Genomic DNA, 16,010 nt, shown 5'->3' with positions numbered 1-16,010 from the left:
TGTCTGTCTAGAGTCCTGAGTGTGGACTAAGATAATTGCTAACAATGTCAGCTACAATTTTCTGAGTTTTTATTGTGTATTAAGGAGTGTGCCTAATGTTTTTACATGTAATATTTTTTTTTCTAATCCTCACAGTAACCCCCTGAGGAGATATTATTATTGACCCTATATTATACTTATGGGGAATAAATAAAATTCCAACCATGGAATAAGGCGGAGTACTCCTGTACTACTAACTGTCTCACTCTACTGTTTCTTAGGATATTTCAGAATGTTCTAGCCTTTCTTAGCAGGCAAGAAAAGATTCTAACCCATAACTGGTGCATTGGATGGTGCGGCTTTGAATGAGACACTGGTGAGGTGAGGCCTTGATTTTTATTAAATTTCATACATAAAAATTCATTTATGAGGAATGAAAGAATAGAGGGTGTCACTTCAACTACTGGTGCTACAAGAACCACAAGAACCCAAGGACAACTTGACCTTATGTGACATGCCCAGTGGCCCATCAAGTTTCCAATATTCCACAGGATTGTTTGTAAAGTTTAACAAAGCAGGAGCCAAAGGGGTGAGGGAAGTTGGAGAACAAAGAAACACAGTAATGTGTCACCAATCTCAAGTCCCCAAACCTTCAATTCTAACAGACATGTTTATTTCAGTGGAAATTTTAAATCCAGTAAATGTAAGTTACTCATTCCTATGGAAATATTTTCAAAGGAGGAACTGGGGTCAGGACCAAAAAAGGAACATGCAACCATAAAAGAAATCCAAATATATCAATGATCACAGTAAGAGTGAGTATCTTAAATTCCCCTGTTGAAGTAACAGACTTTTCAGAACAGGTTAAAATACAAAGTTAAGCTAAGTACATGACATGCTTAAACAGTGGGCACAGGAGGGTTGAAAACATAAGCATATAAGTATACTAGAAAAATAATAAAAGAAAGTAGATGTTGAAATGCTAATATCAGACAAAAGAAAACTAAAGATGAGAATCATTAATAATTAAAAGGGACAAATGTGTTTTCTTCTATTATATTCAATTCACCGAGAAGACATGATGATTATGAATTTAATGTATTAATATTGGGCAGCTATATGCATAAAATAAAAATGGGAAGAAATATAAAGTGAGTGAACAAATTTAGTCATAGTCCAAAAACCATAATACAGGGGCACCTGAGTGGCTCAGTCAGTTAAGGGTCTGCCTTTGGCCCAGGGCATGATCCTGGAGTCCCGGGATCCAGCCCCACTTTGGGCTCCCTGTTCAGTGCGGAGTCTGCTTCTCTCTCTTCCTCTGCCCCTCCCCCCTGCTCCTTCTCTCTCTCTCAAATAAATAAATAAATAAACAAACAAATAAAATGTTTTTAAAAAATGACCTTTAAAAAAAACCCATAATACAGCCATCTCAGAAGTCATCATATCATATCAAAATGAATAGGAATATAGAATATTCAAATACTTCTCATGGGGCATTTATGAAGAAAAATGATGTAGTTTTAAAAAGCAGAAATAACATCAATGTAAAAAGGATAATTAAAAAAGGATGCAATTTGTTTGCAAATTAAAAGATGTTTTCCTAGATAACTTTTGGATTAAGTAGAAAATAAAAATAGAAATGTAAAAATTGAAAAGTGAATGGTCATGAGAGCACTGCATATTTCAAAACCTGTAGGATGCAGCTAGAATGGACTTAGATAAAAAACAAAGTGTCCTTGCCATTCCCCTGAGCCTTCAGACTTCCTACACTAGAACTGCACCTTTCAATACAATGGCTATTATCCACGTGTGGCTAGTTAAATTTCAATAATTAAAAGGAAAAATTCAGTTCCCTAGGTGCACTGGCCACATTTCAAGTGCTCCAGAGCCACAGGGAGCTAGAAGTTATCATATTGGACAGGACAGATTATAGAAAATTCCCATCTTTGCAGAAAGTTCTCTTTGGCAGTGCTTCTCTAGAGTTTGCCAGGGAAATTCCAGTATGTCAACTTCACTGAATGTAAGCCACCATTAAGTCCAGGTTTCATTTGGCCAACCTAGCAGACTTTTATACCAGAATCTCAGGAAAGTAAACTCATGTTGATGACTTTGGCTCTATCAGTAATCCAATTTCACTTGACATGGTCAAACATCTTTAGAATTTATTCACATCCATGCTCCCCACACTCTTGCTAATGCTGATTGGTGAGGCCTTATAATTTTTTTGGTGTATTGGTTTCCTCTCCCACTTCAGACTAGGTCTTGTACATCCTTGTCTGGGCTATATTGAGATCTAGTCTTGTTAAGGATATGGAGGTATTAAGAGTGATGGGAGTGGGTCCTACAGAAACTGGCATTCCCTTGGACAGGACTCTCCCTGATGCAGACATTGAAAGGTGTTCATGCAGAGGAAGACTTCTCTCAGTTGGGAGGAGGGGTTTCCTCCATCAGAAAGGCAGGTCCAAAGGAATTGAGGAGGTCAAAGTTCTCAGCCTCACCCATTACCCGGTCCTGTCCCAGTTCTACTCCTTCTCCTATTAGTGCCCTTGACTTAGAGACCAGTGGGCCAAGCACTTGATTGACCCTGCCACTCTAGAACCCATATGCTATCCTGGTTTCTTAGCCATATCTGCCCTGTAACAATAAGAAATGAAGGATTCCTTGAAAATTGGTATAAAGGCTTTTGAAAGAATCTGACACTAGAACATTTCCTGAGTTACTGACAGTTTTCTAGGACATATCTAGGGATGATTCTGCTTAAACTTGAACCTCCCCCATTGACAACTCCAGTCAATGAAATCTTCTAAAATGCACTCTATACACCACTCAGCATGACATTCTCTAATTCTAAATAATTCTGTAATTAATGTCTGTTTGTATATTTTCTGTGTGTGTCGTGTATACTACACATTTAATTATATTGTAAGCTTTGTGAGGACAAGATTATCTCACAGCATTTAGTAAATTCGTGTTCACTAACTTCCTGAGGACATTCTTGCTCACCCTGGCATTTCATACCACAAGTATCAGTGTATGTGCCTGAGGCTCCTTGAGAATGGGGGTGGGAAGGCAGGTCTGAGGGGCATCTCAATGTGGAACAGGCAGGACATGAAGGACCTCCAGGGGCTCCTGTGGTCAAGCGGAGTTTCCCTCATGAAACAGCTGTCCAGGCACTCATTGTCCACAGACTCCGGAGCTGTCTGCCAGTTCCGCTAATCATTCACCACCTTTGGCTTTCTTCTTGGCTACTTGTGGGCAGTGTCTGGTTTGGGACGGGTGATTCCTATCTTCAAAGCCTGAGATCAGGATGTTCATGTTTTAATGAGCAACATGTAGTGCTGGTGCCTGGCCAAGGTGGGGGGCCTGAGCATCCCAGATGGGACCTTAAGTGGAGCTACTTGTCCCCATAGGTGCCACTTCCAACCTAACGTTGCTATTGGGTCAGTGCTGCTCATCTCCCTCCTCTCCTGACCACTGCTTCACAGCTGCCAGGAGTGGCCAAACATGGAGATAAATGTGGTGGTCGGGAGATGAATGGTATCTGCTTGTCGCTCAGTGTCTACTATGTCCATTAAACTCACAGCACTGAGGTGCTGGAGATAACATTACTAGTGACCCCAAATAGTCTTTTCTGACACCTGTCCTACCTAGAATGGGCTACTCAGAAACACACTGGCTCTTTGCTGATGGTAAATACTTAGTAGAGCAATGGGTTTTGCTGTACTGAGAGCCAATTCCCCTCAGAGCAGCTCAACAATTTCCCAGGTCAAGGCAAGAACCAGAGAGTACCAGAAATTTCTCCTCCCTAGTCCACTCTATCACAATGTCATACTCTTGGCTTTCCTCTGTACCTCCTCACCCTGAGCATTTAGCTCTTTGATGTTTCCTGGGTGTTTTGACCACTTGCTAAAAAAGGAAAGTTGTGGGGTGACAAAATTACTCCTTTCTATGCAAAACCCCCCAAGTGTTTCCCTCCCTCCTCCTCCCCATCCATCCCCTCCTCTCATCTTAGAGAACACAGATGTCACAGTTTTTCTTTTCTTTAATAGAGAAGCCAGAAGCCAATTAGGGGGAAACTGTGATTGGAATCCTGGTCTCTCAATTTCCAGTCATTTTTTTCCCCCCAAAGCTGGGATTTTACAGCAAAATGTTAACAATGGTTATCATCAAGTTTGGAACTGCAGGTGTTTATTTTTCTCTCATTTTGCTTATGGATTTTTCTAAATTTTTTCTATAAAGGCTATGTGTTAGTTTTGCATTTGCTTGGGTATTCCAGCTACAATAGCAAACAGATGTGAAAATTTCCATTGCTCAAGAAAAACAGTTCATTCCTTGTTTATTTATAGTCCAAAATTAGTGTTCCTGAACAATGTATAGTTTCCTAGGAGGAGTAATCCAGGAAACCTGTTCCTTCCATCCTAGGGCTCCTCCATCCTCAACAATACATAGTAAGCTGTGATATTTTGTATAAAGCCAGAGAAAGGAAAATAACATGGAAGAGTATGTGAGGGAGGATTTTATGGGCGAGACCAGGAAGTAATCTGTATCATTTCCATTTATACCTCATTGGCTAGAACTCAGTTGCAAGGCTAATTCTAACTGCAAGGCAGGGTAGGAAATGTAGTTTATCAATGCACAAAGGAAGAAAAGGAAATGAATATAGTGAATTGCTGGCCAATGTATGCCATGCTTGTGTAAGAAAGGAAAGTTGAAATTAAAATGGAATAAGGAAGTCAAGTCCCTCTGTAAAGCAATCTTCAGCTCTCTCTTATACAGCACTTTTACATCCAAATCCTCACTCTCCCACTATCAAGAAATGGCCTTCATCCCCAAGAGCATGGACAGATTGGATTTTTCCCCCCTGAGATTAAGTGGGTTTAGGAAAGGGAGATAGGTGGTGAGGGCTCAGAATCAGTGCTGTGACCTAGGTGTAAATACCCCTCCTCCCACTGGGGGTGCTATCCTCATACAGGTGCTGCCTCTCTGCCCCACAGCATTGCTCTACCCTAAGGACAAATCATTATGCAGAAGACTGTGATGTCAGCAACCTTCATGTTGAGTGATGAACTTCCTCCTCCTCCCCACACTTAACACTGTCAGAGTAACTCCTATTCCATGTACCTCCTGCAATAAACCCAGAACCACTTCTGCCAAGGGCCTGCCTCACATTCCCTATACCTTGTTCTCTACGATTCCCTCTAAATGAAGACTCTTGTCCTGGATGCATTGCCTTAGATGTAACTGGCTGTCATCTACTGCTTAGGACTTTTTCTACCTATATGTATTAGACATAGTAAATGATAATTAGAAAATAAAGTTTATGAGCTCATTCACATTAAATATAAGTAGCTCGTTGAATCTACTTGTCTAAACATATCTACTTTTTAACAACAAATCACACCTTAACATCCCAAAATTGATCTCAAAAAGTGGGTTTTCAAGTTTATCTACTATCCACTAGAAAGAGATTTGGGGGCAGGTGAGGGGCTTTCTTGGTGGTCCCCCCAAATCTGTTATAGTAAAATACAGAGGCCAGGTAGATGCTCAGTGTGTGTATACATGAGCACATCCCCAAAAGTTTATAACTTTCCATGTCTGGAAAGAATATAATTGCTTTCAATATATGGCCAAAGATGTGAGTATGGGTTCTTAAAAGATGCACAAATATTTGTGAGTAGCCCAGGCCTTTTCTGGGTAATCTCCAGTTCATGTACCTCTCTACTGCTCCTCTAAGCACTAGACAGGAACAGAAGAAAGCAGGCCATGGGAGAGAGAGAGACAGTTTGACCAGAAGCATCTCAAAACTCCAAACACAGAGCTCATGAGAGCATACATTCTCACAGGTGCATACTAGGAAATATTCATCTTCCTTTTTTTGGCAGAAGTCAGTTTGTTCCCAGTGTACTAGAATGGAATGGAACAATGAGACTCATATCACCAAAAGTATAGGCTCCTGTCCGGAACTTTGCATTCTCTCTGGGAACAGTGGGCAGAAGGAGATGATAAAAGTAGGTAGAAGTTAGCTCTGAATATGCAGTCTGAAACTTGAAGGGCCCTCAACGGAGAAGAGAGCAGAGAGGTCCTGAGTTTTGGTCCTCACTCTGTAGTAAGACAGATCTGTAATTTCATGGGGAAGTTCATAGGTCATTTATGCCCAGGGCTGTATCTTTTCTCTTATGGACTGTATCAGGCCACAGTGGTCTTTAAGGCCATGATAGTCAATGACTCACTCCTCTATCCTTCGTGCTCCCCCAGGAATAAAGGAATATGGGCCAGGCTGTGGAAAATATCCTATAGAGGTTTGCTGAAAATAGTGACTGGTTCCATCTTAATGGTTTATGTGGTCTTCTGTCTTGATGTGATGATACTCATGGATACGAAGAATGCACTAAGATTTCTGTACCCCAAAGAGTGGCAGCACCTCACCATGTTCATCCTCCTCACCCTCAGTGGCTGTGTCGATGTCATGAGCAAGAACTTGCTGCCTCAGAGGTGTGTCCTTCTAGAAAAAGGTACCCTGGCCCTGACCTTCTATGTGCTCCTGCTGTTGTTGATGTCACATGTCCAGGACTCAACAGGGATAGAGCTTCAGACACACCGTCTGCTCATCTTGGTGGTGTTCCTACTGATGCTGGTGTTGACTATAGAGCTGTGGACTCCTGACACATTTCACCTCTTGCTGATTGAGACTTTTCTGTTTCTGATGATGGGCTCCTGGCTGATACAGGCAGGCTTTATTCTGTACAAGCCAGTCACTGGCTACCCATGGCAGGATGATGACATCAGCGACATCATGTTCATCACCACCTTCTTCTGTTGGCATGTGATGATCAATGCTTTGTGTCTGCTGGGAATCTATGGCATCTCTTCCCTTTGGCATCATTGTTACGGTACCAGCTTGAAGCTGATGGGATCCAAAGAAGCTCCATATCACAAGAGCACTGTAGGATCCCTCTACAAATTGCTGCAGGAAGTGGATCCATCAGAGAAAGATGATCAGGCTCTTCTCCTTTCCAAAAACCCTTCCTGAGACAGCCTAGAATGCTTGGCACATTGTCCACCCATCTTCCTCCTCGCAGGTTCTCTCAGACATGTGCACTGTACCCTTTTTGGTCCCCAGTGAAGGTAATGGCCATGAAGGAGTGCAGTTGGTCTCCATCTGCTGGTACATCTCCTGCCCTTGAATGTCTAATTGCTGAGGAGATGAGGAGAGAGGAGCCTGAGAAAGGGATGCTGATGGGATTGGGGGTGGGGTGGGGAGAGCACCAGGGGGGTAGGTGAGTGTGCAAGAAAAGCCATGGCAGACAGAGGATGTAATATAAGGGAGGCTTTCAAAGGGAGGAGAGCAGAGTCCAGTAGTCATGCCATCACCAGTTACTTCTCCAGGTTTTACTCAAGGAATAAAGACTCCTCACAAATCAAAACTGCTATGTTGGGTATTTCTATTTTCCAACTAAAGTGACAACATCATGTGGAAACAGATGCGGTACAATTCACTTATCCCACCTGGCTGAAGTGATAAGAATCTCATGTATACCTTTTTACTTGGATAGATTCGTATCATTTCAAATTTTGTACATACATGTGAGAGTCAGTACTTTCATATCACAATTTTTCAAGTTTCCATAAGCCAAATTTTCATTAAATGCCATCACATATCTTATCCCTGACTTCTAATCTAGCCAAAGCAAGGTACTTATGAGCTACTGTTTACCATAAGTCCCACCAGCAATCTACTAGATTCTAATTTACTATATGCTACACTTGTGTCTTTGCCAAATAATATGTATAGTGTATGATTTAGAAAAAGCCAGTGCCAGTCACATATTTAGTACACAGAGTTATTTTATATTCAGCATTAAATCTCCTTGCACTGCTACCACAAAGAATTCCTTCTCTAGAAAAATTTTTTATGGTCCTTTGATCTGAAACTCCAGAACTTATCTAATTCTGCTCTGTTATTTTGCCCATGGTGCTGATATATTCAGCTGTGTCCTGTTTCTCATGGGCAAGTTTTGCCTCACTGAAAGGCAAGCTCCTTAAGAGTGGAGAATCTATCATATCCTAGTTACCTGATTTGCTTTGCATATTCCAGGATATAACATTGTCCTCTACATGACTGATGCTCATAAAGTTTCACTTGCTTCCAGAGCCTCCCTTTCCTGTCTCTGCTAAATATAATGTTTGACTGCCCCATGAACTCTCAGAGAGGCCTCTATAGTCTAAAGTTCAAATCATCTGAATGGTGGGTCCACTCTCTTCCTGGTCTGTGTGTAAAAAAACCCCACTGACCTATTTGAAATAGTTTCTCTGTATATTATTGCTTAGTATATTTGCATAGGGTACCTCCTGTTGGCTTTCCAGAAGTTTCTACAACTAAGACTCCGACAGACTAATTTGTTCAAGGATTCATGGCTGGTCAGAAGCAGGACAGAGACTTAAGCTGGTAGGTCTGAAAGTCAAGTCCCTTCTTCTGTTGACTGATCCAGACAAGGAAATGGGGAGAAAGTAGGCAGCAAGGAGACCCAGTGTGCATCAGTAGAACAGTGCAATTATACCCCTTCCTCCTAAAGGGTTTATTTATCTCACCCCCTTCGCTCCTTGGGGTATGGAGAGGCTGATGGTACCCTGCACTTCTGGCTGGGGCTTACATTTCCGGGTACAGGTCAGAGCAGAGCCCGAGACAACATGTTTCTTTGAGTATTTCTAATCCTTCTTGTTTCTCCTGTTACACCTAATTCCTGAGTGCTTTCCCATTTTTTTGGGGGGGGGTGCTTCCAATTTTTTTATTGCCATTTTTTAATATACTTATGGTAAATGATGAAGAAATACAGAAAACACCTCATCGTTCTTAACAATTTATTTGTGCCCCAGTTCTAAACTGCTAAGGAAATCTCTAATAATAAGTGAATTTCTCCTAACATAATACACCATAAAACATATCTTCCAGGTAACATACCTGAGTTTACAGAAACATATTTAAATTAAATGTACTTCCAGTCAAAAAATTCTCCACGTGAGTTAATAGAATTCAACAAACCTACTCTAAAATGCATCTGGGAAAGAAACATAGAGAAGAGCCTAGGTCTTTTTTTTTTTCCTAGAAGAAAAAAAAATGAGGAATAAATTGCTTTGTCAACTTTTATAATACATTATAAGTATTCAATAATTATAACTGTGGTGTAGGAGTGAGTATCATCATAGAGTCTCATCAACATAGTGTAATGAAACAGAGACTCCAGAAACAGAAATATGTAGTGGGAGAATTAAATACATGTTAGAAATGGTCTCTTCAAATAATGCAAGGAATAATTAGCTCTCCACTTGGAAAAACAAAACAAACAAACAAACAATAGCTTAAGTTTTACCTCATACAACACACACACACAAAGAACTATAAATAGACTGAAAAGTTAAACATGAGCAACAAGACTATATATTTTGAAGGGATTGAAAGATATTTTATAATGAAAGACATGAACATTTTTCTTGAGAAAATCTCTGAAAATATTACCCATTTTATTTAGATTTCCTATAACTAAAAGACATAAGAGAAAGAGATAAAAGGGACACTGTGAAGAATATTTTCAACATATAATAATCCAATGCCCAGAATATATAGAGGTGTTCAAACATTAACGAACAAAAGAGCAGGGGCACCTGGGTGGCTCAGTCAGTTAAGCGTCTGTCTTTGGCTCAGATCATGATCCCAGGGTCCTGGGATCGAGCTCCACATCGGGCTCCCGGTTCGGTGGGAAGCCTGCTTCTCCCTCTCCCTCTGCTGCTCCCCCTGCTTGTGCTCTCTCTCTCTCTCTGTCAAATAAATAAATAAAATCTTAAAAACAAAACAAAACAAAAAGACAAAAGAGCAACCTAATATTAAAAAAAAATGGGCGAAGATAGAAATGACTATGTCTCAGAACAAATGGCTAACAAACATTTTTTAAAAATTGTTAATCTAACCAATTTTAAGAAAAAGCAGATTTTTAAAAAGTAGGATCTTGTTTTTCACTGTCAGGTTGTCAAAAAAAAAAAAAAGTCAAAAGTATTAAAGAAATAATACTATCCATTGCTGGAAAAGATGTAGGGAAAGGGATGTAGGGAATTATCATACACTGTCTATGTTTCCTTGAAGTCAGTTTGGCAGAGTGTGCCAGAATTTAAAGTGTACATATCCTTCAAGCAAACAATTCCACTTCTTGCTGTCTGCAGTGAACATTTGTCATATAAGCCTAATACCATCTTTGCAAGAGCCTCCCAACATTTTGGACAATTTCCGCATTATCAGGCCTGCCTTTTTGGTAGATTTTTATTTCTAATCCCTAGCCTCCCTTGTAGCTAGCTAGGGTACAGGCATGTGACTTAAGACTTCAACTCACAAATGAGCAATGTAAGGAAATTGGCTGTCCATGGCGTTTCTGAGAACGGAAGAGAAGTGGTTAAGATAGGAACCCATGTTCATCATTATACTAGTCTGCCCTGTAGTTCTGGGGTTAGTGCCAAAAGCAGCAACCTAAGCCCATTTTGTGAACTAACTTATCTATTTAAATAAATTCCTCCTCTTAAACTAGACAGAACAGATTCTTACTGTCTGTAGCTAGGAATTCTGATACAGTACCTCGTCTGGAAATATACATCTATATGAACAGCATATACAAGAACAGTCACTGAAGTATTTTTTTTCTGTCAAGAACTTTAAATAATAAATATTCACCAGTAGGGAAATTGTTAAATAATTTATGGAGCACTATATAGGAATTAAAAAGAATAGAGAGATCTGTATGTCCTGACATCAAGATCTCCAAGATGAAGTGAAAAAAGCTAACTCCAAAAAATATGGGGTGTATGATCCAGATTTTGGAGACAGGTATGTTCTTGTTAACCTCAGAAGGTCTTAATTTTTCTCCTTACACCTGCCAAGAATGGTCAGGACCACGGAGCAATCAGGAGAGATGGTGTCCTGATGGTGTGGTGACTCACTTCACTTAACATATCCTACAGAAAACACTCTATCCATTTGAATACTAATCCGATTGGATTTTAACCTATAACTAATATGACCATATATAATTTATCATTCAAACCTGGATACTTGAGAAAGAAAAGGCAAAATTAATATTTGCACTGGGACAACAGGTAAAAACCAACCTGTACAGACACACTGGGATTTATGGTTACCCTACCTTAAACCTAAAAAGAGATGTGCTGTATATCTCCAGTTTGCCCCTCCAAATTCACCTTTCACCTCCATCCTGTTCTCTCTCCCAGGAGACTGCCCTGGTCTGTAGCACACCACTGAGCTCCTTATCCTCTGGCTTCAAGCAACATTTGGCCAGTGATGAACCCCAGGAGGAGGAGGATGGATAAGAGAGTCAGATTAGAGTTTTTATGCTTTTAGCTTCTGCTTCTGGGGTAACCTAAGCCTGGCAGTACCCTGACCCCATGACACCATTAGTATCAGTTTCCCAGGTTACCATAACAAATTACCACAAACTTAGTGGCTTTAAAACAGAAATCTACTCTCTCACAGTTCTGGATGCCAGAAGTCCAAAATCAAGGTATTGATTCCTTCTAGAAGCTCTCAGGGAGAATCTGTCCCATATTTCTCCCCTAGCTTCTGATGACTGCTGGCAGTCTTTGGCGTTCCTTGGCTTGTAGATACATCACTCCAATCTTTGCTTCCATCTTCACATTAGCTTCTCTTCTGTGTGCTTCTGTGTCTCAGATCTTCCTCAGACTTTCTCATAAGGTTACCTGTCATTGGATTTAGAGCCTACCCTAAAACCAAGGTGATTTCATCTCAAGATCCTTCACTTAATTATATCTACAAAGACCCTTTTGTCAAATAAGGTTATATTCACAGGTTCTAGGGGTTAGGACTTTTTGGGGCCATCATTCAACCCACTACACTGTCCTTGCATATACCAGAACTTCTCCTATTCCATGTCCCTTGGGGACTAGAGTTAATAACAGCCCCAACTGTTACTCAGCTATCTCTTGTGGTCTCCTTCCACCCTGCTGACATCTGGATAAGAAGTACCTTTATGAAACCCTCCTTGAACTATACCAATTTGTGTTGCCTTCTATTTCCTGTTGGGACCCTATCTGAAACACCAGTGGAGCAATTGCATAGGAGGCCAGAATCCTTAAATACAATTCACCCTCAGATATTCAGAATAGTGACAATAGAAAAACTACAACTGAATTTCACAAATGTGAACATACAATGAAAGAGACTAATTTGTAAACCTGTGGGTAATAAATTAAGGGGATCTTCCAAATTCAATCAAGATAACCAAAGGATTAAATTAATTTATTAAAAAAATCCTAAACGGCTACTATTTTCCAGGTACTATGCAGGGATTAGCAATACAATAAGGAGAAACATACAAAGATGTACATAATTACAGGCCAACTTATAATAAGGAGCAAGGAGCTGAATTTTGCCAATAGTCAGTGAGCTTGCAAGAGGACACTGAGCCTCAGATCAGAATCATAGCCCCAGCCAACACCTTGATTTCAGCTTGGTGAGATTCTCAGCAGAGGTCTCAGCAAACCCATATTGGATTCCTGATCCATGGAAACTGTGAGATAATCAATGCCTCGCCTGAATTCCTAAATTTATGTGAATGTGTTATGCAGCAACAGAAAACTAATATAGCTGGTATTAGTTTTGGGTGAAGGTGTATCCAGCATTGGTCAGTGATTAGAAACACTGTATCTCATTAAGATGTGTGGCCCATTGCTGAAAGATTGTAACCAAAATGAAGCAGGGATCCTAATGAGAGAATGAGAAGCTTCAGGGCTATCAAGTTCTTTTGCTCTCTGTCTATAATCATAAGGCAGCCTTTGTGAACTTAATTTCCTGGGCTTCAGAAACAGTGGCATGGACAGGGCACATGAGAATAATTCTAGACTTTGAGATACCGAAGGCAGAGGAGAGAACTGGTTGGGAGAAATCAACATAACCCTTCAGGTAGTTTGTCACATCAAAGTTGACAGCCAAGTGTTGAATTTACAAGAGCTTCCAGGGGCCTCTTGGAGGCTTGGCAGACAATGTATACTAACTAACTGATTTAAAATAGATAAATCCTTAAATCTTATTGGCTTAACACAAAAGAAGGTTATTTCTCCCAAGCTTATAAGCCTTCTACCTGGTCTTTCAGATATGACTCCTCCCATCTTGTGACTTTGTCCTTCTCTAGTGTCTCACAGTCCTCTGTAATCAGCCAGTAGATATGGAAAAATAAAGGGTGAAGAAGTGAAGGAAGTTTCTAGAGGCCCTGTCTTGAAGTGGTGTACATCACTTCCACACACAATCCACTGGCCCAAACTCAGTCACTGAGTGGCTGGGAAGTGTGGTCCCAGAAACACCCTACATTGTGGGAGGGGAGCAAGAGTATTCAGTGGTGAGATAGCTGTATCTCTCACAGAGAATTTTAAAATTTACCATGGAATTCCCAAATTACAGAATTAAGAATTCTGAACAAGAGAGAGCAAAGGTTAACTCCTAATTTGGGCATGCATACTTGGTTTAGAAGAGAAATGTTCTATGGAAAAACAGACTCAGGGTCCTTGAGTTCTGTCCTCAGCCATGCGTATGAGTTAGTTGCATAGTCATAAAGGAAGAAATAGGTGTAGCAGAGGTAAAGTGAGTATATACTTCCACCTTGCCAAAAGTTTCCAGAAGAAAAAGAAATTTGCAGCTATTGAAATGTGATCGTTGAAAAGTACCTGGAATCAGTTATATAAACTGTGAAACCTAAGTCATAATTAGGCAATGAGGTATAAAGCTCACATTTTAGAAAAATTCAGAGGAAAATTATGGGCTGGTGTGCCAAGAGAAATAAAGTACATATATCCTTTCAAACTAAGAAATTAGAATGTTGTTTTCCATCTTCTGTGAGCCTTGTTTTGGTAAGTCAATGACAAACCCCAAGGCTTAGTAACTCTTACTTGAAATAAGATGAAAGTTTGGCCCATGAACAGATGGGCTATCTCTGACCTTGTGCATATTTCCAGGGCCACACTTCCTGTGTGGTTCTGCTTGAGTTCCCAGCCTCTGGCTTTCTTTCTTCCTGTGGTGTATTTCTGCCTTGCAGCAAGGTGAGTTGCAATCATTTTTTGTTGATGATGATGAGGATATCCCTCCTAAACAGAAAGGGAATAAATTAAAAAATGCTTTTGGAAAGCATCATACTAAAACCTCACAGCTATTAAGAAGTTTATAGTGTAGTTCTCTAGATGCCATTAAAAATTTTTTTTTATTTATTTGAGAGAGAGAGAGAGAGAACGAGTGGTGGGGAGGGGCAGAGAGAGAGAAGCAGGCTCCCTGCTGAGCAGGAATCCCGATGCAGGGCTCCATCCCAGGACCCAGAGACCATGACCTGAGCTGGAGGCAGCTGCTTAACTGACTAAGCCACCCAGGCGCCCTGCTAGATGTCATTTTTGACCAAACTTTTATCTCCATGATCTGTTCTTTTCACTAAAACTTTAAAATTTACTCAACATGTCATTCCATACTGTCTAAATCTGTACAATCCAATATGGTAGCCACTAACCACATACTGGTATTTAGTGCTTGTAATATGGCTTGTCTCAATTGAGATGCACTGTAAGTATAAAATATACACTGGAGTTTGACGACAGTATGAAATGAGGAATCTGACATCATTTATGATTTTCATATTAATTACATGTTGAAGTAACATTTTGGATATACTGGGTAAAAATAATATCTCATTAAAATTAATTTCACCATTTTATGTTTTCAATGTGCTATTAGAAAATTTAAAATTACATGTAATATTTGATTTCTATGGAGCAGAGGTAGTCCAAATAGTTTCTAATGGCACTCATTGTCCACAGACTCTGGAGCTGTCTGCCAGTTCTGCTAATCATTCACCACCTTTGGCTTCCTTCTCGGCTACTTGTGGGCAGTGTCTGGTTTGGGATGGGTGATTCCTATCTTCAAAGCCTGAGATCAGGATGTTCATGTTTTAATGAGCAACATGTAGTGCTGGTGCCTGGCCAAGGTGGGGGGCCTGAGCATCCCAGATGGGACCTTAAGTGAGGCTACTCGTCCTCATACATGCCACTTCCAACCTCCCATTACTGTTGTGCAGTGCTGCTCATCTCCCTCCTCCCCTGACCACTGGCAACCAGCTCACAGCTGCCAGAAACAACAGCGGAGATGAGTGTGGGGGCTAGAATGAACCCTGCTGCCCCCACCTCATATGGACCACAGCCTTGAAGTATGAGGAACAACAATAAAAGTGACTAAATGCAGCTCCCTGGGGCCTGTAGACCATGCACTCCCCAGCCCAGCCCTACTATTACCTAGGGGAGTGATGAACCCTTTGCTTCTCCCAGAGCAAGTCCAAAACCACCAAAGAGAATCCCTGGGGTCCTCTCCTCCCTGACTCACTTCAGAAGTGTCACTCAGATTTTCCTTTTGAATCTCCCTGCTCTGAGCATTGAGCTCTACTGTGCTCTCCAAGCATTTTGATACTTCACCAAAAGGAAAAAAGAAACAGGAGATAAATATGCTCACTTCTATGCAATAGTATGCATGCTCTTTTATTTTCACTTCAATAGAAAGTTAAGTTCAATGCTCAATTTTTCCAGATACGAGGTATGACATTCAGCAAATGAAGGGAGAACTGGAATTAGAACTCAGATTTATGACTTCTGGTTGATGCATTTTTCACTGCCTTATGCTGTCTTCTTAAAACTGCATTTCTATACCCCAGTGGTGGCAATGCTCACCTCCAGATTACAGGATTAAATACGATTTTTAATGTTGTTCTTTTTACTTATATATTTACCTGATTTTTCAACAATGATATATATTAATTGAAAAAAAAAAAAAAAAAAACACCTGGGGTGCCTGGGTGGCTCAGTCATTTAAGCATCTGACTCAGGGTCCTAACATCAAGCCCCACATCAGTCTTCACACTAGGCATGGAGCCTGCTTAAGATTCTCTTCCCTCGTGCTTGCTTCAGCAGCACATATACTAAGATTCTCTTCC

At 40.5% G+C, this 16,010-nt stretch overlaps 2 protein-coding genes across 2 annotated transcripts in view; one reads left to right on the top strand and one right to left on the bottom strand.

Annotated features, from left to right (window-relative positions):
* RGSL1 (regulator of G protein signaling like 1) overlaps positions 1–14,084 on the bottom strand; it is a gene marked incomplete at its 5' end in the record, with an annotated part of 133,358 nt that extends 119,274 nt beyond the window's left edge. Inside the window, one exon of the mRNA XM_035010382.1 lies at positions 13,985–14,084. Coding sequence (XP_034866273.1) covers positions 13,985–14,084 — 100 coding nt within the window. The remainder of the gene's footprint in view (positions 1–13,984) is intronic.
* LOC118013748 (transmembrane epididymal protein 1-like) lies at positions 6,120–7,009 on the top strand. The gene has a single exon (XM_035009565.1). The coding sequence runs from the start codon at positions 6,191–6,193 to the stop codon at positions 7,007–7,009; it is 819 nt and encodes a 272-aa protein (XP_034865456.1). The 5' UTR covers positions 6,120–6,190.
* Positions 14,085–16,010: the final 1,926 nt, after the last annotated feature.

The sequence above is a fragment of the Mirounga leonina genome, unplaced genomic scaffold, assembly GCF_011800145.1.
Source record: "Mirounga leonina isolate KUSES-001 unplaced genomic scaffold, KU_Mleo_1.0 Mir_154, whole genome shotgun sequence".
In the NCBI taxonomy this organism is placed as follows: domain Eukaryota; kingdom Metazoa; phylum Chordata; class Mammalia; order Carnivora; family Phocidae; genus Mirounga; species Mirounga leonina.
This window is presented reverse-complemented; position numbering and strand designations above follow the sequence as displayed.

Excerpts from the sequence above, each read along its gene's own strand:
- LOC118013748 (XM_035009565.1), top strand. The coding sequence starts at position 6,191 with ATGATAGTCAATGACTCACTCCTCTATCCTTCGTGCTCCCCCAGGAAT.